Source organism: Peromyscus eremicus, chromosome 19 (assembly GCF_949786415.1).
Source record: "Peromyscus eremicus chromosome 19, PerEre_H2_v1, whole genome shotgun sequence".
In the NCBI taxonomy this organism is placed as follows: Eukaryota; Metazoa; Chordata; class Mammalia; order Rodentia; family Cricetidae; genus Peromyscus; species Peromyscus eremicus.
Window position 1 is genome coordinate 65,107,352 of NC_081435.1, and position 23,614 is coordinate 65,130,965.

The 23,614-nt window shown below is 40.1% G+C and overlaps 1 protein-coding gene across 2 annotated transcripts in view; it reads right to left on the reverse strand.

Annotated features, from left to right (window-relative positions):
• Positions 1-237: 237 nt before the first annotated feature.
• Positions 238-23,614, reverse strand: part of Ark2n (arkadia (RNF111) N-terminal like PKA signaling regulator 2N) — a 45,144-nt gene continuing 21,767 nt past the window's right edge. Inside the window, exons 2-4 of one of the 2 annotated variants that reach the window (XM_059246016.1) lie at positions 21,670-21,837; positions 12,950-13,076; positions 238-3,066 (exon numbers count right to left, since the gene is read on the reverse strand). In XM_059246016.1, coding sequence (XP_059101999.1) covers positions 2,877-3,066; positions 12,950-13,076; positions 21,670-21,837 — 485 coding nt within the window. In that variant the 3' untranslated portion in view covers positions 238-2,876. The remainder of the gene's footprint in view (positions 3,067-12,949; positions 13,077-21,669; positions 21,838-23,614) is intronic. The other variant, XM_059246017.1, reaches the window with a different exon arrangement.

The window sequence follows — 23,614 nt, forward strand, 5'->3', positions numbered from 1 at the left end:
ATACAGTTCCTCATGGTGTGGTGACCCCAACCATAAAATTCTTTTCATTGCTACTTCACAGCTCTAATTTTGCTGTGAATTGAAATGTAAGTATCTGATATACAGATGATCTTAGGAGACCCCTGTGAAGGGGTCGTTCAATCCATAAAGGGGTCATGACCCACAGGTTGAGAACCACTGATCTACAAGAACAGCCAGCTACAAAAGAGCAGTAGTTGCCGCACAGAGCTGTGCTCCTCTGATTTTTCAAATTGGAGGGGAAGGGAATTAACCACATTTGTGTCATAAACCAATATGTGATCCCACTGTATCCCTCAAACAATATCTTGGCAAAGCATAAAGAACTACTTACGCTACCAAATGTAAAACTTTAATTAGAAAACAATACTCTTTAAGAAAATTTCAAATGTTCTGAGAGTTATATGTCACAAAATTTGATTAACACCTTGCCAGAAACCACATTCCCACTCTCCTGGATGTGCAATAACAGAGGAGTTTGGATGCCCTCTTAATTAGTTATCAGATGGGAAAGTCCATACTTTTTAGAGAGCCGACAGCCTCAAGCATCCCTTCACTCCTTGCATATTAATGCCTACATCTTTGTTCTGATGCACCAAGTCAAGTAGTCAGGGACCTGCATCAGGAGTAAGGATCTGTTTGTACAACCTAAGATAAAGGCAAAAAGCCAGAAAAGAGCTTAGTTACAACTCCCTTCTGTCCCCAATCCACAGTGCACCCAAAGTTAGGGGATGGCTAATAGGGACTAAAGAAAATGTCAGGGGAAATCACCTACTGTATAGACTTGAACAAAACATTATTAACAAGAAAATAAGTAATGCGAAAACATTCTTTAAAATGGGGCTGTGCCCTGATACTGGGGGAGATATAAGCTATGAAAACTTCAAGTCATACACTCCACTATATTCTCTTATCAATGATTTTCTGGAAAGCAAAGACCAGAAATTATGTTTCTCCTTTGTTGAGTATTTTAATTCAAGTAAAAAAAAAATGTGTAACAGTAAAACTCAATAAATTAATCCTAAAGCAAGATGTGAAGGTCCAAAGATACACCAGCAGTGAATTTTCAAAGTTCTGTTTCGCTCTGGCCTCTGGGTCTTTGGTTTCTGTCTAGGATTGTGGCCAGGTGAGAGCGATAAATGATGTACTGACACTGGAGATTCATGATTTTTAAAGCCTAATTAGTAGTAGACTGAAGGAAAAAAAAAAAAGAGAGAAGTTGGTGAGCAGAGGGCAGATCAAATGAATACCACCAGAAAAGATCAAAGGACACGTGCTCAAATACATACCTACTGAAGAAATCTACAGAAGACCTGAAGTAACAAGAAGGGGAATAAAAGAATAAACTTGTCTTTACGTAAGAAAAAAGAAAATGCCAGGCAGACTCATGCATGAGCATGCAGGCTGTGTCTCATTCCCCTCAGGCCTCCACAGCATCCACCCTGCACAGTGTTCTATGCAGTATGGGTCCTTAGTCAATTGTGTGTGCACTGAATGAAAATGGCTGGTCTCCTCCTACAATCAGGAAGAACCAGCAAGGCATAAGGAGGGAGGCAAAAGGACATGGCAACAAAGCATGTAACAATGCAAACAGAATCAAAACCCACTAAAACAAACGTGAAGTCTTCTGAGCCAGTATTACTTCACTCCCCCGGTGCACAATACATGGTGTTCTTATTCTAGGTATTGCTTTTTAAAGTACTTCACTAGTAACTACAACAGTATAGGAAAAAAGGTAGTAACTAATGCCACAAAATTCCTCTGCTGGCATTTCCTAAATTCCCTGAAGTTTCTATTACCCTTTACTAATCCTTTTAGACATTGTAAGACTTAAAGTACTATCAATGTGCTTTGCATCTGACTTCTTAAGGTATGTTTTCATTTCTCTTGTGTATATATCTTAGAAGGCAAAGAAAACTACGCAAACACAGCATGAGGTCCAGTTACACAGTTGTCACACATCCTCTCTGGGGCAACCAGCTGCAAGAAAAGGCACTTTCCTCTCAGATTTGCAAGTGCCTACAGACTTAGATGCCACACAGCCTCTTAAATTCTTCCTACTCAAGTAACTAGTTTCCATGTTTGCCTTCCTAGTTGAATAAACCAGGGGGAAAAGCTGAGAGAGAGATTTCCCACTGATCTCTCAATGCACTCTTCAGATATCCAGAAACTCTCAAAGAATTAACAATTATTGCAACAGGAGACCAATTGAGTCCCCTTAATAGTATCTGGAAATAAAGGGAGGGGGCATTTCAAATATTTGTGTCATGGCAAATTGACAAGGAGCTATGTCAGGAAAGAAGGCAGAAGACATACACTAAAGAAAAAATATATTTTATAATACTTCTGTCTTCCACTGTAAAGGAAGGGTTTTCTAAATGCACATGCCCTACCAGGTGCCAATGAGGAGGACCTGACTGATGTGAGCGCAAATGCCCTAGAGTAGGAGTGACAGTGAGGCAGACAGAGGGTGGTCACATCTAGATATTAATTATTAATTTCATTATTCAGAAAAATAAATATAAGATTCAAAACCTGAAATCCATTTTGACTAGTAAGTAAAATATTATTCTAAATGGAGGGTGACTTTTAAGGTAAGTCACCAAGCAAAATGAAGTTGTCTAATAAAATCCGCCATTCTCATATTCTTATGGAGGAAAAGAAAAAAATTATTTTCTCTGTGATAAGTTATTTTCCTAAGTGAATTATTTTAATAAAAAGAGGAGGGGAGGTTATCATGAATTTCAATTCCACAAATGCCACAAACAGCTTCTGAAGCTGCAGCTATGACAATGAACTTCCATGTCACAAAGAGGAGGAGGTGAAAGGGAACAGTGCAGAGAAACAGTGACATTGCATTACAGTAGGTATTTACGTCTGCTATCCTCATCCAAGGTCAGGTCAACAACCTCTGCTGGTGAAGCCCAAGTCTGCTGGGGAGTCACAGCAGTCCATGACTGTGTTTGCCGGGAGCCCACATACTGCGTGCCAGAGCCATGCTTCCAGGAAGAAACACTCTGTATCACACCTCCTCGGGGGTGAACACACCTGCAATTGTGTGAAAAATAAAGTCCAGTTAATCTCACCGTTAGAAAATTATGAGATAATATGACTTCATTTGTACTGTCAAATACTTTACCAATCCTATTATGCAAGCTTATTTTAAAAGACCAAGTAAGTCAGCTCCTGAGAAGTACCACGGTCAGTCATTGACAATAGGGAACATGATTTTCTTTGAAATCACTTAAATCTCTCTGATTTCTATGATAATGAAATAGAAATTCTCAACAAGTTGAAACAACAAGAAAAACAGGTAAAATCTGCTTGTAAAATAAGTTCTGTAACACAATTAAATAATCATGTTAAAAATAGTGAAGATAGGCCAGGTGGTAGTGGCGCACGCCTTTAATCCCAGCACTCAGGAGACAGAGGCAGGAGGGAGGGAGGGAGGGAGGGAGGGAGGGAGGGGGGGAGGGGGGAGGGGGGGGGAGAGAGGGGGAGAAAGGGAGAGGAAGGGGAAGGAAGGGAAAGAAGGAAAGAAGGAAGGAGGGAGGGATGAAAGGAAGGAAGGAAGGAAGGAAGAAAGGAAGGAGAGAGAGAGAAAGAAACAAAGAAAGGAAGGAAGGAAGGAAGGAAGGAAGGAAGGAAGGAAGGAAGGAAGGAAGGAAGGAAGGAAGGAAAGAGGATGGGAGAGAGGGAGGAAGTGAAGATAGGGGGCTGAAGAGATGGCTCAGTGGTTAAGAGCACTGGCTGCTCTTCCAGAGGTCCCAGGTTCAATTCCCAGCACCCACATGACAGCCTAAGACCGTGCAAGACTGTGCAACTCTAGTTCCAGGGGTTCTGACACCCTCATACAGACATGCAGGCAAAACACCAATGCACACAAAATAAAAAAACAAATTGTGAAAAACAGTGAAAATAACGCTGTTTTATAAGTTATATTTCTAAAACATATGGGAACCTTGCATAAAAAACTTATAAGTCTCTCACTGTGACTCAGTGAAAGGCACAGGGCTGAAGCCCTCAGTTTATAGCACACGGGAGGGAAGAACTACACTGCTAACAAGTCACACGAGTCCCTGGGAGAAAACGGTTTCAGAAACACTAGAGCTTGAATTCCACATTCCAGGCAAATGATAAGCCCAGAGCCCCTGGAGGAACACTGAGTCTTGACTCAGATTGAGAGGAGGGCAGAGGGCTCTGATCCCACACCTGAAATGACTGAGTGTGTGTGAGGCAGCAAGCAGCATGAGCTCTGGTAGCCGACAACCAGAGCTCAGCCATCACCACAATGTTATTCTCTGACCACTACATGCTCACCATGATGTGAGTGAATCCATCCACACGTATCACACACATGGTAATGTTTGAAAAACAACAACTGCTTTTAAACCATACACCACCCCAAAATTATCTACCTGGTCTTTCAAAGGTTAGCCTGCCAACAACTAAGAGAACTATGGAAGAACAGGGCCACTGGCAGATGTATGTTGTTGTTGTTTTGAGACAAGGTTTTTGCTATGTACTCCAGACTAGCTTTAAATTGACTAGATATCACAAGCTGGCCTTGAACTAACACTAATCCACCTACCTCAGCATCCTGAATGCTACAATTACAGGTGTAGGCCACCACACCTGGCTCAGAACACAGATTTCCTAAGTATCAGAGACACAAAATCTGTTCAGAAATGGGCCAAGTAGCCACCAAGCCAGAGGCTACAACAGTTTCAAAGACTAGCTAACCAAAGTATTAAAATAAGGAACCCACAGCCCTACAACCTGTTAAGTAAACACAGACTGAGTGACTAAGAAGTAGGAGATTGTCCTGGAAGTGAAACATCTACAGAAATTATTGGATGGGATACTTCAGCAGTTTCATACATATCACCTTGCTGGACAATTCCAAAAATCCTGTGAGGTGGAATGAAAGTCATTACCCATGGTCTACATATAGAAACAGGCTTAAGCAGGTGACAGGACTTACCTAGTCGCAGTACTCTTAAGTGTCAGGTAAAGGAACTTTGAGACAAGTCTACTTTAAATCAGTGTGTAAAATGAACCATCTTAAAGTATGAAGTTCTCTAAAAGTTCAAAAGCTCATTTGCACAAGCATTCTAATTTAAGTAAAGCTAGCTAGAAACTTAGTAAGAATTCAGGGACCAAGGCAGCCAATATAATCTTTGCACAATTCCTAGAACATCTAAGCTAGGCATATAAAGTCCCATTGTTATTCTTCCTAAGGAATCATGAGCAATGGTTTTAAAGTGATCTACTCTAATCTGTATTTTACAGAAGAGAAGGACCAAAGATGAAATGCAACCTAAGTATAGAACTACAGCAAAATCATGTCTCCATTCAGGTTTATCTTCCTCTAAGTAACTATGCCTTCTTCAAATGACAGCTGAAATACTACAGTTTGATCCAGAGGACTGCTGCCCAGTCCCACGGGTATTTGTTAAACATCAAAACAGATTCTAGAAAAGTATTTGGTGTAGGAGCAGGGAGTTTGAGTGAGAGGTTTAAAGCCTGCATTTACTACTGAAGAGTGAACAGCCAAGGAGGCCAGGAGATGAAGCACATATTTAACTAAATGGTCACTCTGTATCGTGTTACAAGCAGTTCTAACGACCATAAGCGAAAGGGGTAGTTAAGACACTGGAACATCTAAAAGACCTAAGGACGAAAACAAGCCATGACCACCTCAGATTCTCTAGAGGATATAATGATCATACCTCTCCGGTCCAAAGCTTTCCTGGCTCCAGACAGCTGTAGCCAAGTGGTTAGCTCCAACAGAGAACCACCATAAACTGCACAGCCCCATGAAAGGTGCCATTCTGCCCTTCAGAAATGTCAAAGGCAAGTCACACAAATCAGCTTCCAGAAGGCAAGTCTTGGGTGATCACGTCTACACAATCCAGCCACCACAAACATAATAAATTCCCCCTTAAGATTCAAGCTGGGGGGCTAGGAGGGCTTATTGCTCTTGCAGAGACCCTGAGTTCAGTTCCTAGCACCTACCTTGGGCAGCTTACAACCACCTATAACTCCAGCTTCAGGAGATCTGACACCTCTGGGTTCTGAAGGCACTTGTACTCATGTGCCCACACCCCCACACAGAATGAAAAAACACACATTTTTTAGAAGAGTCAAGCTGGACACCTCTGAGAATTAAAGAAAATGCTAGCTTGACCTTAGAAGTCATCAGTGACCAGGATTTCTTGGAAGTTAGGATCAAAGTCACTGGGGAATGGGCTGGGGAAGTCAAGACTACAGAGTGAAGACACAAGAGAATGCCTGTGCTTTGATCTGTGGACTGGCTACTTAAAAATGAACAGTTTGCAAAGATTAAGATGTACATTATGACTTGTTGTGTGTTATCAGCAGCATTCATTGTTTTCATGATTTAATTACATCTTAAATAGAATGACAGCCAGGAAATGAATGAAACACAGTGAAAACATGGCCCTGCAGCCCTAATACAGGCTTGTTTGTTGTTTTTTTAGTACAGAAAAATAACTTTGAGGGGTAGTGGTTAATGTACGTATTCATGTGGGTACATGCATATGTGTGTGGTATATGCAGCTGTTTTGTGTGTACACACCCACAGACAACTTCAGCAACCTTCCTTGATTGCTTCTTTTCCCTGAGACCCTGAACCCAAGGCTCATCAATCCAGCTGGACTGGCTGGCCAAGGGGCTTTACGGGTCTGCCAGCACTGGAGCTACAGACACAGCTGCCCTAGGTGCTGCGGATCAGAAATCAGGTCCCCATGCTTTGTGCACAGGCACTTTACCAATGCAGACACCTCTCAGCCCAAGAATTTGTTCTTAAGTGCTCAAAACAGGCTGGTGTTGGAGAAACGTCTCAACTGCTTTGTAAAATAGTGCACAGTAGAGAGATAATTTATAACGATAGGATGGAAATTTTCATGTAATAAAACTACATTGGTTTTTATAAGGCCCACGGAGTTGATCTTGGGGCTTGAAAGTTTGAGGCATTAAAATAAAAAAGGAACAATTTTCATGCATTAACCCATATGCTTTCCTATATTATGAAAGGCATAGAGTAAGGAATATACTTAGCTGAGTTTTAATTGGTCCAGTCCAAATCTAGAGCAGATACAGGCTGCATACTTCTGCATAGGAACTGCAATGAATCAAAAAACCTAGAGACACATTTGAAGGAGTTTTTGTTTCTGTTTTGACAGGGTCTCACTATGCAGCCCAGGCTAACTTCCAGCTTGCTATTCATCTGCCTCAGCTCTCAAGTACTGGTTAGTATGGGCACTATACCTAGCTTATTCTTTTTTTGTTATTTTGCCTTTTTTTTTTTTTTCAGAGCTGAGGACCGAACCCAGGGCCTTCAACCACTGAGCTAAATCCCCAACCCCGCTTATTCTTAATTTTACATTTTTTAAAAAATGTCTAGACCTCATTTTCCAAAATTCTAGAAAAAATGTATAAACAATAAAATCTTATAGAATTTCTTATTTATCATATACTCTGAAGCCAACAGAATAAAAATTTCACAGAGGCAATTTCTTTACATTATAGAAATCTGTGACATGGTTTACTCACTATTCTAAGAGAACAATATCAAAGATTCATCATTTTTGCTCTCACTTACAGAGCCTGAAGGTGACCTCTTAAACATCTAGCTGTTTTTCCTAAGTGAAAACAAAATGCATCCTTGTGATTTTAGGGAGGTGCCGGGTTCCTTCTCTGTTCTTTTTTAGTATTGATGTTAACAATTGGGTTCATAAAACAGTATGAAATGCAAAGATTCTTCTGTAATTCACTTGCTGCTTTCTAAAACAACATTAATATCTAAAATGTTAGGAATCTTATTCACTAAAGTCTCAGAAGAGGTTACTGAAGGACCATCAACACAGTCCTATAAAAGAGCTCTATAGGCAGTAACCTACCTACCTAGGAAAACTACCACTGGGGCTGGTGGAAGAAAAGGGGAAAAGACCAAGAACAAAGAGAAACATCGGCATGAGGGTCATGACTTCTCCCAAGACTTAAACAGGCGCAGAAGAACTAGGGACCTGACAAGTCTCCATCTTACTAGCAAGAAACACACTGTGATACAGAACTGCCCCCAAAGGAACATCTGGAAATGATAATAAATTTGAATAATGCCAGGAGCTCACCACAACAGTACAAGGTCACCATAAACAATGCATTCAACCATTAGTTCAGAGAACACACTTTCTAATCTATGGCTAGATAAAATGCACAGGACAAAGTCTAGCATGGTTTCTATGCCAGCCTGGTCTACACAGCAAGTTCCAGGCCACCAAGGCTAGCTACATAGTGAAAGCTTGTCTCAAAAATTACATAATAAAAAAAAAATAGATGGATAGACAGATCAATCCATAATAAAAGAATACAAAAGGATATTAGCAAGCAAGAAAAGAAAAGCAACCTCACTGAAAAGGCACATTATTAAGCACAGAAGTCAAACAGGGAGAGTGGCACCCGCCAGAGCAACCAACCCCACAGAGAATACTCAAGGACCACATTTTCTAAAATTCTTAGGAAACCCATGACTATGTAGAATAGCAAAAGCAGAGAGAACACAAGACAACTAAATCCAAACAAACTATCTACACATGCAAATAAAATGAAAACAGAAAGACTTGGCCAAAACCTAAACTCTTTCCAAGTGATAATCTTTTTTTTTTCGAGACAGGGTTTCTCTGTGTAGCTTTGCGCCTTTTCTGGAACTCACTTGGTAGCCCAGGCTGGCCTCGAACTCACAGAGATCCGCCTGGCTCTGCCTCCCGAGTGCTGGGATTAAAGGCGTGCACCACCACCACCCGGCGCCAAGTGATAATCTTACCAGAAGCCTACCAATACTTCCTAATTGCAACCCAAGACCTGTAAATAATTTCTGGATGAGATACAAGCAGGCAAAGGAGAAACTCTGACCACCAGGAAAGCCTCCTCTGTGGGCTTCGCTGGGTTTTAATCCAATGTGTGAGTGAAGTTTACCAGGCTATAAAACACTTCTAGCAAGATAGAGCAGTCAATCGAGACTACTCAATTCAGTCCTGGATCCAAAGGCCAATATAAAAGATAACCTCAAAAGGAAATAGGATTTCCTTTAAAATCTCCAACAGAATCCACAAACTTTGTATTCTGCTGCCCACACAGCATTTACCACTGAAGTTTCAAAATGGTTTCTCATCTGTAATATGTTTTCCCCAAAATTCAAACTAATGGATCAGAATAAAGTGCAGCTTTACACTGCAGGGCCTGTAAGAAAAGGTCCTTGAAGGTAATGACATTCAAAATGTATTTTAAGTTACATGACTTGGTTCAGGAAATAGTACAAAATAGATACAGAAGATGATGACAATCTAGACCAGTGGTTCCCAATCTGTGGATCGCGACCCCTTTGGGGTCAAACAACCCTTTCATAAGGTCACCTAAGACCATCTGTATATCAGACATTTACATTATGATTCATAACAGTAGCAAAATTATAGTTATGAAGTAGCAACAAAAACAAATCTATGGTTGAGGGTCACCACAACATATGGAACTGTATTAAAGAATCCTGGCATTAGGAAGATTGAGAACCCCTGCTCTAGATCAAATACTGACATTAAGATGGGTATACCAGAGATGGCATCTATACACGAGTTAGGGTTAAGAAGGAATTGAGATTTTAGACTGAATGTTTTTAATGATAAAACTAGTGCCAGACACCATAATATTGGTGGGGGTGGGGTGGGGGAAGTGGGTGGAGGTAGAGATGGCTCAGCAGTTAAGAGCAGTTGTTGCTCTTCTAGAGGATCTGGGTTCAATTCCGAGCCTCTACATGGTAGTTTACAACTGCCCATAACTCCTATTCCAGGCGATCTGCTGCCTTCTGACCTCCACAGGCACCAAGTACAAATGTGGCACACATACATACATGCAGGCAGAACACTCACACATACAATAAAATGAATAACTCTTCAAATAATTCAAAAGGAAGCTAAAAAGTTCATGGTGGAAGAAAAGCTGAGCAAAGGAGCTAAAAAGAAGGGCATCTAACATTTCTAGGTATAAGGAAACAATGAAGAAGGGAGACGTGACAGGAATACAGAGAACCAGAACAAGGGGTGTGCCTTAGCACACACAAAAGACAATTTAACTACGTCAATCTCCCAAGAGGGTATCATAGTAGACAACCTTAAAAATCACAACAGGAAAGTCCAGAAAGAGCCTAACACAGGACTGAAAAGGGAGAGTGTAAGAAATAAACCAATGGCAAAAACATGTTAAACTAAGGGGAGAAAAGTCAGCATTCTTTCTTCCTCATCTGATGAGAAAGTCAGATTAAAAAGAAAAGTTAACTAATGTAAGAGAATCTATGAGGAAAAGGTTTTTTATTAAGTCAAGAAAAGAAGAAAAGATAAAATTGGAGTGGAAAACTCGTCTCCCATACAGACAGAGCTAAGAGAGGAAGATGTGCAGGCGCACGTCTGGCCAAAGGACTGGCGTGTGATGCCCAGGACAACACCGACTTCCAGAGAGGCAGAGCTGCCACTCCTCTGGGCTCCGCTGAAAAACTCCCTCGGGAAGTATGACAAAACCTTAGGTACCTCAGTTCACACACATCTGCAGGTCACTGCAATCTACTCCTAAATTCATTCTTTATAAGCTATACATAAAACACTGGTAAATATTTTATTAACATACTAACATGGGATGAAATTAGAACAAGGAACAGAGTAAAGAAGGTAAGTGTGTTATACGCTTCTTTGTTAAAGCACACACACAACTTAACCCTTGTTGGGGAGAAGCGCTAGTTTTGATAGATGGAATATACAGATTTGAAAATGTAAATGCTTGGTTTTCATGTAACTGTATTAAGACAAAAAAATACATCTGAGAGGACTACAAACAATTTTTTAAAAAAAATAAAAATAAAATAAACAAAGCAGTACCTGGGACTGATACATGTAGTCAAGCCCTCCACCCTTGAGTTATACTCACAACCAATCATTTAAAATAGAAAGCTTGCGTAGTGGCATATACCTTTAATTCCAGTACTCTGGGAGGCAGAGGCAGGTGAACCTCTGTAAGTTCAAGGCCAGTCATATCAACCTACTGCATGTACCAAAAGTGAAAGAAAGGAAGGAAGGAGGGAAGGAGGGAGGGAGGGAGGAGAGAGAGAGACAGAGACAGAGAGACAGAGAGAGAGAGAGAGAGAGAGAGAGAGAGAGAGAGAGAGAGAGAGAGAGAGAGAGTCTAAGACTTTTTTTTTCCTGCCAAAGACTAAATATTTGGCTTTGGGGACCATGCAGTCTGCTTAAACTATTCAACTCTTTGGCTGCAGTGCAAAAGCAGACATGTGCTATGTGCAAAATGGACTAACAGTGACTCCATTAGGATAATTTTATGAATTTCTTAAGAATTTTATGTCATAAAATACCATTTCTGCCAAAGTATTTTAAAACATACAAGGGCTGACAATGCTGATCTTCCAGAGAATCAGTTCCCAGCATCCACATCAGGCAGCTCACAACCGTCTATAACTCTGTAACTCCAGCTCCAAGGAATCTGACACTCGGACTTCTACGGTCGCCTGTACTCTCATACAAATACACCTACCCCCACACACGACTAAAAATAATAAAATCTTTAAAAACTAAAGTATAAAAATCACTCTTAGCTCTCAACACATACAAAAGCCTGTGGTAGGACAGATTTGGCCTATGAACCACAGTTTGCTAACCCCTACCATAAAGAACATCAAATTCCATAAAAATTACATTCTTTAACACCACATGTTTCATGGATATTTTTGATTCTTAACCAGCACAAGAGGTGTATCAGATTCATGTCCCCTAGCTGTTTGTTCTCAATACATTTCAATGTAAAATGAGGGGAAAGAAAGCAGGAATGAGAAAACAGCACACAGTACTTCTTTTCTTTCTTGTTTTGTTTTGTTTTTTCGAAACAGGGTTTCTCTGTGTAGTTTTGGTGCCTATCCTGGATCTTGCTCTCTAGACCAGGCTGGCCTCGAACTCACAGAGATCCGCCTGGCTCTGCCTCCTGAGTGCTGGGATTAAAGGCATGTACCACCGATGCCCGGCTTGTTTTTGTTTTGGAGACAGGGTTTCTCTGTGTTGCCCTGGCTGTCCTGGAACTCAGAGTGCTGGGATTAAAGGCATGCGCCACCACAGTCCAGCCAGACACATCTTCCTTTGCTTAAGAGCAAACTCTGACATGGTACCCAGACATTTGCTTAAAAGGAGGGGGAAACCAGCTGTAGTTCACACACACCCATGACTGACGTGTTCCTTTTTTTTTTTTAGATTTGTTTTATTTTGTATGTATGAATGTTTTGCCTGCATGTATGCACCATGTAAGTGCCTGGTGCCTGCTGAGGTCAGAAGAGGGCATTGGATCCCCTTACACTGGAATTAGCCGACGGCTGTGAGCAGGCACGTAGGTGCTGGGAAAAGAACTCTTCTATAAGTGCAACAGTGCTCTTAACCACTGAGCCAACTCTCCAGCTCCAAATGATATGTTCTTTATATGCAACAATATGGAACATGCTCTAAACCTCAAACCACATCTTAACAAAAAGTATTAAACCAAAGAAAGCTGCAAGACAGACTACACCTTTATGCCAAGGATGAGGTCTACCATTTTCTTTGTTTTTTTAAAGATTTTATTTATTATGAGTGCTCTATCTGCATGTACGCCTTTATGCCAAAGAGGGCATCAGAACCCACTAGAGATAGTTGTGAGCCACCATGTGGTTGCTGGGAATTGAACTTAGGACCTCTGGAAGTGCAGCCAGTGCTCTCAACAGCTGAGCCATCTCTCCAGCCCCGATCTACCATTTTCCTATCACTTATTTTTTTTGGTTTAAATAGATTTACAATTTTAAGTATCAGAATACCCCCAATTACTCGCCTACCTTGCATGCTCCTGAACACCCACAATCTCCACTTCACTGTCTGAAGAGGCAATATGAATTTCTTCGTTAAGTGGTGCATTGCCAACAGATGTTTTGTCACCTGCTAGGAATCCTGGATCCAAATGACCTGAGAGAGGAGGAGAGGAAAACAAGCAATACAGTTTGATTTCTTTATAGTAACAGCTCACTAACAGATTACTCATCCAGTTCGAATTACAGAAAAGGTAAATCTATGCAAGCTCTGTAAGTCACAGCAAAACTGCTACTATGTCAAATAAACAGGGGCACAAATCTATTGTTTTCCCCTTTTTCCCTTTTTTGTGTGTGTGTGCATGTGTGTTTGTTGTGCATGTGTTTATGTATATGTGGTGTACATAGATGATTTTTTTTGCATGTGTGTAGGTGCACATGTGTGGCATGCGTGTGGATATATAAAATTGATATCAGGAATCATCTTTCATCCATCTTTTACCATATTCACTCAAACAGGCTCAATTCAGAGCTTACTGATGTGGCCAGTCATAACAGCCAGCTTGTATCCACCTTCAGGCTGAAATTACAAGCAGGCTCCCATGTTTCCCTGGCATTTGCATGGGTTTCTGAATTCCAATCCTCACAACTGCATGGTAAGCACTTTAACCACTGAGCCATCTCCCAAGATGCTCTGCCATTTGAAAACAAACAAACAAGCAAACAAACTGGCTTTTAAAAAGAAATATAAAGGGCTGGAGAGATAGCTCAGCCGTTAATATTAAGAGTATGTGCAGTTCTTCCAAAGAACCCAAGTTCAGTTCCCAGCAGCCTGTAACTCTAGTTCCAAGGGATCTGATACCTTCCTCTGGCCTCTATGGGCACCTGCATTCATATACACATACCCACACACAGATGCACATAATTAAAAATAAAATATCTTTTTTTAAAAAAAAATATGATATATGGATATGGCATGTATCCAAGCAGCAGATCGGGACTTTCAGGTAAAAGTCTCTTATTCTACACTTCTGTCTCTTAGGAGAACAACGAAATCCTTCAACTAGCACTCTACCTAAATATATTTATACATAAACTGTACGACATTCTATATTTTATTCTGTAGTGCTTTTTGCATTCAGCTCTAGTGTACTATTAATGACCTGCACAACCACCTCGAGGTCAATGAGGTAGCTCTCTACTGTGTATCATCATAGAACAAAATTCTAAACCAGAAATCTGCAAAGGCATACACAGAATAAAAGTAACTACTACTACTGTATTTACACCAAGATGCTTTGTGGAAGACTTAACATGTTTTCCCTCTCAGGGAATGACGATCTGGCAAAGTCTAATCCCCAAATCCATCTAAAGGCAAAGACAAGAGGCAGATGGAGCTTTGGGATCTGCGTGACTGACACATAAGCTGCACACTGCCGACAACTCTCAATAGATACGAACGAGCCTGAGTGCCAGAGGCGTAAGCCAGTTCAACGCAGCACTGAGACAGAGAGGCTCTCCATAGGCGTCTGCGTACACTATTCATTACAGCATACAATGAGATGCCTCCAGTGTCACAGTGAGCTGGACAGTCATAGACCCGACATAAAAGGCAATGGGCCACATCAAATCAAAATACACGGCTCTAAAAACAACCCAAATATGAAGAAAAGAGTTCAGCTAAGTGCCCTCCTCTTAAATATACAATCTTGAATTTGCAATTCCTACATGGCCAGCAATTAAGTTCAGTGGTAAAATCATTTGTCCCTCAAGCCAGACAACCTGAGTTCAATCCCCAGGCACACAATGGAAGGAGGAAATAGACTCCCGATAGTTGTCCACTGACCTACACACACACACACACACACACACACACACACACATACACGCTCTCTAACAATTTTTAATTAAAAAATTAATTCCTACAAATTAACAGGGTTGCAGTCAACATAAATTTCCATTTACTCTTTAAAAGATATTTGCATTTGAACATGTTGTCATCTAATACAAATGTTTTCTCTATACTTAACAAAAATGTTTATGAAACCTCATACAAATGAGACCAATGAAAGGAAAACTTTACAGACATGGGTCTTCCTTCCTCTCCTCTCACTCGCTCCAATGCATCAGCAACACTGAGAAATCTTGCATCCTCACTCCCGTCAACTTTTCACAAGACCCTTCTGGAAAAGCACAGGCAGCCCCAAATCTAAACTTCATGGTGTTTGCATCCTCTAACCCTGCAAACTCACCTTGGAGAGTTCCCCCAAGAGGAAAAGGTGTTACAACAGTCATGGGCACTACAGTGCTAACAAAAGCTTGGGAAAGGATACACATAACATTTAAAGTAAAGTACATAACTATTATAAAAATGTGTAGACAGTAAGGAAAGCTGTGAAAAGTAATCAGGTTTGGTGAGAGTGTTAGTGCTTATTGTTTAGTGCTGTTTTTCCTATTTTAGGAAGTTTAAAATGACTGAGTGTTGGTGAGATGGGTCAGTGGGTAAAAGCACTTGTGGACAAGCCTGGCTACCTGAGTCTGATCCCCAGGACCCACATGGTGGAGGGAAGAACCTACTTTCACAGTTGTCCTCTGACCTCCACATGTGCACTATGGCACATGTGTGCCTACATAGAAATATTTTTTTAATGACTAGAAACAAGGTGAGCAAGACTATATTACAGTCTGCATGAGTCTATAACATGGTCTGGATTTCATGTGGTGGCACTGGTAGTAGCCACCAATCTTTGAAACCTACATGCACAAATATTCTCCACACAGCACCTATTTTTGCTAAATCTGGGATGTTGTTTAAACGGGATTTGGGGAAGTCTAGAACTGGCAAACTCAGATCCTTATTCTGTCTAGCACCTTGCTGTGGTATAGTGTTTCATCCACCAGTACCTTGATGCTTTAGTTACGGTCATCACTATGCACACTGCTCCGGATGCACTGCAGGGAGGGACAGACTGACAGCCTTGATCTTCGCAAGTTTCAAAAAGTCTAGACTCGATATCTCCAGTAGATTTTACTGTTTATCTGTGTGTTCTTATGTTCCTATAATAAGTATATTAGCTGTGACATCATATACATTATACTAGGCGGTAGGGATACCACTGGACACAAGGCAGACTCAGGCACTTTTCTCAACAAATCTATAACACATTCAGTGATAGTAAAAAAAAAAAAAGCAGCCCGCTACCCACAGTTCAAAGAGCTGCTCCATGAGAGGGGTAGAGAACAGCCTGCAAAGACGAGTAATGATACACATTTGTGATCCTAGCATCTGGAAGCCAGGCTGGGTTACGTACATATCTAGCAGTGCAAGGAAACAGACCAGGCACATTCTCCAGACTTAAGTTTGATCAGGGAAGCTGAGCTCCAGGGAAGACTGGGCACAAGTGAGAAGGAAGTACCTTTAGGGTCTAAAGGTTTATTGATAGTTAGAGTAGAAAAAGTAATGATGAACAGTGCTGGCAATATTGTAGAGGTGAAACCACAGGTTGGAGTCTGGACTTGATCTTGAAAAGTGAGAAACTACTGAAAGACCTATAGAGTGACATAATTCAGTTTTGTATTTTAAAGACTTCCCTTTGAAATATAGAAGCCAAACTGACAGCAGGGCCAGAAATTACAGGCAACGGAACCAGTTAGCTATACTGCGACACTTTCTAGGGAAGATACAAAATGGGAAATGCTCCTGTGACACTGGGATCAGATAAATGGAAAAATGCAGGAAGTAGAAAATGATGTACGCTCATTATTTAGGCAACTTGAAGGAGACAATGGAGGCTGAGGATGGCTGCATGCCTACTTTTCAGATCTCCGACAAACAGTTGGGGGTACTGTTCAAAAACTTTTTTGACTCAGAGATATAAAGAAAACAGACTTGATAAATCCTTACCATCTCTGAGAAAAGGGAGCACAGAACAAAACCCTAATGACCACCACTAATGAAGAGGTGGCACAAAAAGGGGAGTCTATGAGGAAACAAAAGCAAAAACCACCAAAGACATGGTCAGGTAAGAAGTGCCAACAGGGTATTATCCACTTGGAACCCCTCCCGCTCTTGGGAGTTCTTTCTCAATTTTTCTTAATAAATCTGTGCTCACTCTGCTGAAGGAAAAAAAGGGAAAATAAGTAGGAACCTCTATAGTCAACAACAAGATGACCTTAGAAAGCAGAGCCTCAGGAATGATGGGACCAAAACAGCACAAAAACTGATGGGAAACAAGAACAGACAAACTGCAAAAGGTGGAATGTGGACGGAAGGATGTAAGACAGTGGTAAGCAAGCAAGAGGACTCGAGGGAGAGAGACGAGTGTATATGATATGTACCATTCTTAAAGATGTGCCAGATCAGGCTTTATTTAGAAAAAAAGAAGAAGAAGCAACAGAGTCATGGCAGGCAGCTAAAGTGATCTTCACTGGATGTGAACAGGGAAGCTGGAAATGGGTTTAGAGAAGTACTGCAATCACTCAAGGAAAAGAAAAGGGAGGGGGAGGGGGGAAGGAGAGGGGGAGGGGGGAGGGGGAGGGAAGGGGAGGCAGAGAGGGAGAGCAGAGGAGAAGAGAGGAGAGGAGAGGAGAGAAGAGGAGAAGAGAAAAGGAGAGAAGAGAAGAGAAGAGAAGAGAAGAGAAGAGAAGAGAAGAGAAGAGAAGAGAAGAGAAGAGAAGAGAAGAGAAAAGAAAAGAAAAGAAAAGAAAAGAAAAGAAAAGAAAAGAGAAAAGAGATTCCTAAGGAAAGGACAGCCTGAGAGTCAAGGTGAAATTTCCGATTAGGGAAATAAAGTGACCCTTAATCCAATTCTGTAACTGGTTCAAAAGCATCCTACACAATAATTCAAACATCACATAAGAAAAAGTAAACACATGGCAAGGACACATGGCAAAATTTAAAAATGTACAACTTTGGCTGACTAGTGTCTTTCCTGATTCCAAACTAGTCTTTAAAATCTGCCAGTTACTCAACTCTTTTACCGAGGTCAAAACTAAAGATATTAAATAATGCTAACTCATACAAGAATATCATCTAATTGTTTTGAAATGGAAGCTGGCTACTCTATTACCAATGTTACTCAAATGACCCTACATACATCAGGGCTGTGGACTTGAGCTGACATCCCACTATTAAAGTGAACATATGAATAGTCTGGTCAGTAACTAGAATTTTATCTGTGACACAGGGACACCAGAACATTTAACTTATATTCAAAACTCAAAACAGAGAAAGTGCCAAAACTAAAAATCATGACTTCTATTAACATTTTATAATGGATACCACAATCTTTAGATCCATATAATAGATTCCTACTATAAATTATAACACTCAATTTTATTATTTTTTATAATGACATCATAATATTTAGAACTATAATATATTATAAACTATAAGACTCAATTTTTTTATCATTCACATAACAGTCTACATTTTCGTATCTAGGGAAAATGACTTTGAAAGAGAGACATCTTCACAAGAAAATGTCATGGGAGCTATTGAACAGTGGTAATTGTATCCTAAAGATTAACCTAACATAATTTATGGCCCAAACTGCACACATACTCTGTGTATTATAACTTAAATTATATACATATATATAAAATTATATGTGTATATACATATATACAAAAATTATATGCATATATACAAAAATGTTAACAGCAGCATCACTTAAAACAGCACCCTAAACATTCAGTAAGAGTAAGTTGTGATATACTCACATAGAATATTAAACAGCAATGAAAAACAAACAGTAATGAACCAGACTCATGCTTAGCAAGCACAAAGCTCACAAAATGTTTGAGAAAAAAATTACAAGTGATTGTCTGCAATGCAATTAATTCTAAAGTAGGTGTGTTTTTAAACTAACTACTAATTAACAAACTAAATACATGAAGAACACAGAGACGCCAAACGTGAAACAACCAATTTAGGACAGCTCTGAGAGGAAGGGGAAAGCAGCCGAGCTGAAGGCCCTGGTGTCAGTCTCCTCACACTCCTTCAGCGTGTTGTACTTCTTAAAAAGAACAGTGGTAGGTACACAGCAATCATGACATTTTAAATAAACAAGCTAAAATGCACAGTGAGCCCTCCATCCCCATGGCTGCACATTCAGAATTTCCACCAACTATGAACAGAAAATACCGAAGGAAAATTGCACTTGAACATGCAGTCCTTTTTGTCAGCATCCCCCAAATAACAAATAGTACAATGACGAGGGCTTGTAAGTAATCCAAGACGACTGAAGTACAAAGATGTGTGGGAGTTATATGCAAATACTATACCATTTTATAACAGGCATTTGTTACTTCCTATGGATTTGGATTTGTTGTTTTCAGACAGAACCTTACTCTAGCACAAGTTAACCCCAATATACTCTGTAGCCCAAAATGGCCTTTAACTCAAAGTGATTCTCCTAATTCAGTCTTCCAAGTGCTGGAATTATAGGCCCAGTTCCTCTGGGGTTTTTCATTTTCATTTTTTGTTTGTTTTTTATTGGGGGGGGTGTCAAGACAGGGTTTCTCTGTGTAGTTTTGGTGCCTGTCCTGGATCTCACTCTGTAGACCTGGCTGGCCTTGAACTCACAGAGATCCACTTGGCTCTACCTCCTGAGTTCTAGGATTAAAGGTGTGCGCCACCACCGCCCAGCTTAGTTTGCTTTACAATCCAGAGACTCTAGAACAATTCCCCCACAGACACTGAGATATGACTATACCTGAATCTGAAAATGTAAATACTACCCTAGATAGAACTGCTGGGTTTTCTTCAGATCAAAGAAACACATTAACATTTCTACATGAGTCAAAATACTCTTAAGAATTCTCTATACTAAGAATTACATGGGCTAGAGAGACAGCTCTAAAGTTAAGAGCACTGGCTCCTCTTCCAAAGGATCCAAGTTTGATTCCCTGCACCCACATGGTGGTTCACAAGCATCTATAACACCAGTTCCAAGGAATCTGATGCCATCTTTTGGCACCAGGTATGCAAGTAGTACACAGACATACATGTAGGTGAACACCCACACACATAAATTTAAAAAAATAAATAAATAACATGTGGGCTAGAGAGATGACTCTGAGGTTAAGAGCACTTGCTGTACTGCTGGTCTTGCAGAGGACACAGGAGCATCTCCTAATACTACACAGTGGCTCACAAGCACCAGGAGCTCCAGTTCCAGGGAATGACAACCTGTTCTGGCCTCCATGGATACTGCATGCACATGCAGACAGGCAGGTGTTCACGTTCACACACACGCACACAGAGAGAGACAGAGAGAGAGAGAGAAAGAGAGAGAGAGAGAGAGAGAGAGACAGAGAGAGATTTAGTTTTTTGTTTTTTTAAGAAAAAGAACAACATGCTGGAAATTGTTCTTTTTTGTTGTTGTTGTTGTTGTTTTCGAGACAGGGTTTCTCTGTATAGCTTTGGAGCCTGTCCTAGAACTTTCTCTGTAGACCAGGCTGGCCTCGAACTCACAGAGATCCACCTGGCTCTCCTTCCAAGTGCTGGGATTAAAAGCGTGCCCCATCACCACTCAGCTTTTTTTTTTTTTTCCTTTTTTTGAAATTGTTCATTTTTATCCCCAATAATGTACTAGAAAGTGGCCTGTATGTAATGACATGGTCAGGGAAACAGGAAAATAAAATTGAGATGGATAGATTACTTCTTCAGCCATGGATAAGAATTGAAGAAAAACACATCTAGTAATAGAACAAACTAAATCACACAGCTTGGAAACATGTTATACAAGATGTTTTTAATTTTAAAGTATTACCTCTATTCAAAGTATTGATGCAGAATACTAATAAATCCTTAAAAAAGTCTTCTTAGGCAAATATTTATACACATAAAAATGAAAATCCAAAAGAAAAACAACTGATCCAAAACAACCACCATTGGCACTGTGTTTTAATTCAGAAAACTAAATTATATTATAAAATTTCAAATAAAAGTAATACTTTGGCTAATGATTAAATTACCAGACCAGTGCACTAAACCAATGAACATGATCCTTCAAAAGCAATAAAGAAAACATACACGGCCTAGGAAGGTTTTTTACGTTTCTTCCCCTTTTATCTTAAGTACTAATCTTTAAAAATGAAAGTTCAAATTAAAAAGAATATTTGAGGAAGAGATTGAAGGGAAGCTGGAGGCGTGGGAAGAAGTTCCCAATATGCAGTGAGGTTCCTTATAAGTGTCATGTTAAGAATGTCAGAGACCTCAAATAATGGGACACAAAAAGGACATTCTCTCTGAAATGGCGCAGGCCGAAGGTGAAAGAAAGGTGTTAGAGGAGGTGAGGAAGAGCTTGCTGGGGAGGAATTCACGGGGAGAATGCAGAGAGGAAACAAGGACCGCACTGTAGATGAAGAGGCACAAGCAGAGAGCATCCACAGCCCTCCGGAAGCTGCAAGGCAAAGCTATCCACAGTCAAGGCAGGGAAAGAACTGGCCAAGGAGTACGAGGACTTCTTGGTTGCCTTTTTAAAAGCATTTTTAACCCAAGAGTATGCCTCCTGGAATTTGATGCCTACACATTCATATATTTTCATTTGCTTCCTTCTAATTAAGAAGTAAAATGACATGCTACTTAAATCTTTTGTTATACAGGGCAGCCTGGATAGACACAATTACTCAACGACAGAGGCTGTGTATGGCCTGTTCTCCTCAGCAGGGTCTACTACTAGAAGAAACGGTTGGCAGGACTCATGCATATTATGTCATTAGAAAAAGGGGTAGGGAAGACCAACCTGCCTCTAGAAGCCCGCTGGTCCTCCAGGTAGCTCCTGTGTTCTGGCCGCCTACTGAATTACTGTGCTCTTGAACTACTGCAGCCGCCAATAAATTGTCCACATTTACCACTTCTGGGTCAGAGCTGGTGTCAGACATATCATAATGAGCTACAACTGGAGGTCCATCTAGGGAGGAAAAAAAATGTATACTTGTATCTAACTTGTGGGGTAAGAAATATCTCTCCAACTAATTAAGAGCCCACTAAATGCTGGGTGCCTTAACTTAAGAGCTCACTTTATGCATCTAGTATTGAGAACATGATGCTGAAGTAGAAAAAAAGCGGAGGGACACATTTTGGAAAGAGGAAAAGGGCAGTACTATGAAGAACAGAAGACAAGACTACACTACACAATGGAACACTGAATTATTCCTACAGAGCAACAGATTAAGAAAAGGCGATGAGGACTCCACAAAGAAAATGGGGGGAAACTGCAGTAAACTGCTGAAATCTAACTTCATGTCTTTAGAAAAATGAGTTTAGCTCTTTTAGTAGCTAATATTAAAAATTCCTAGTAGACTTAGAAAGGAAAATCACACATACATTTTCTTATTTACTAAACAAAGTTGTCACAAGAGCTCTGCTCCACTAATGTATTTACCGCCAGCAAGGCCCTTTTACAGTAACAGGGATGTTACACACTTTATAACATTCTACAAAAAGGCAATACCACAAAACCCACTGTCAGGATTTTGCTTTCGCTATCTTATGAAGGTATAGGGATATTTATATTTTCTTTTCCCTGAGAAAGATAAGTTCATTCAAGTAAAGGACAGCAACCTTGTGAGTAGGTTTTAAAAGAAGTTGAAAAAGTTCTCATTAGAAAAGTAAGAACATGCTCCCAACCCCAAATCACATCACTAACTGCAGGTAAGTACCAAAGTAATTATACTACAGTAATTCATGCTACAATAGCCCAATATTCATGCTTATAAAATGAACACATGCTTTAAAATGGTATTGCCACTCTCTTCCTAACACAGTAGCAAAAGTATTTTGAAATAGCTTTCTTTCAGGAAATCCCTCAACCCCTCCCCCCTTTTAGAACAGAGCTAAAGGGAATGCTGTCCTTCCCAATAGCTAGCTATAAAGAACAAGCAAACTGTTTTCTCCACAGATTTTTAACATCACCCAACAAATGAGTATCAAACACACCTATTTATGACTATGAATATATGTATCAGTGAATCAAAAAATAACATACAATGAAGGCTTATTGTTTCAAATACATACATCCATTGTATAAACTATCACTGAACAAAACACAGAATACAGATGGGCTATTTATCCCACATCTTATGTGGCAACATTTTTTAAAAATAAAAAAGTGATCAGACATAAAAGCAAATGAGTTGTCAGGTGCCACTATATAAAGGACAGACACATCACAATATGAAATTCTGACGATCATGGCAATTTTAGTTAACTACTTAAAATCATTTCCAGTTTCCTTACAGGGGTAAATCAAGTTCATCAAAGCCCATAAAATTTAACAAGATGGTAATGGAATTTAGATCAACAGCAAAATTTGTTCACGTTTGAGGTTTTTCTTTTCTTAAAAAGTGCATTTTCCTATAGAATTTTCGTCAGAGTTCGAAATGACGATTGTGGAATTATGATACTGTGTGATGTCCAAATACTTAGGTACAGAAGGTAAGGGGACCAAGTACAATGTTGACTATGTGACCATAGGTTCTATTTTTGAAAGAGCTTTGTGGATTTCTTCAGTTGTTTGCAAAGAATTATTTACTGATTTATTCTAAAATTTACATAACCAATACCAATTCAGAGCCATTTATCCACATATTCCCCATCTTTGTCCCCAAATGGAGAACACAGGTCACAGGTCAAGTCAAAATTGTACTACTCCTACATGTATAATCATGCAAATAAGTATAAATGTA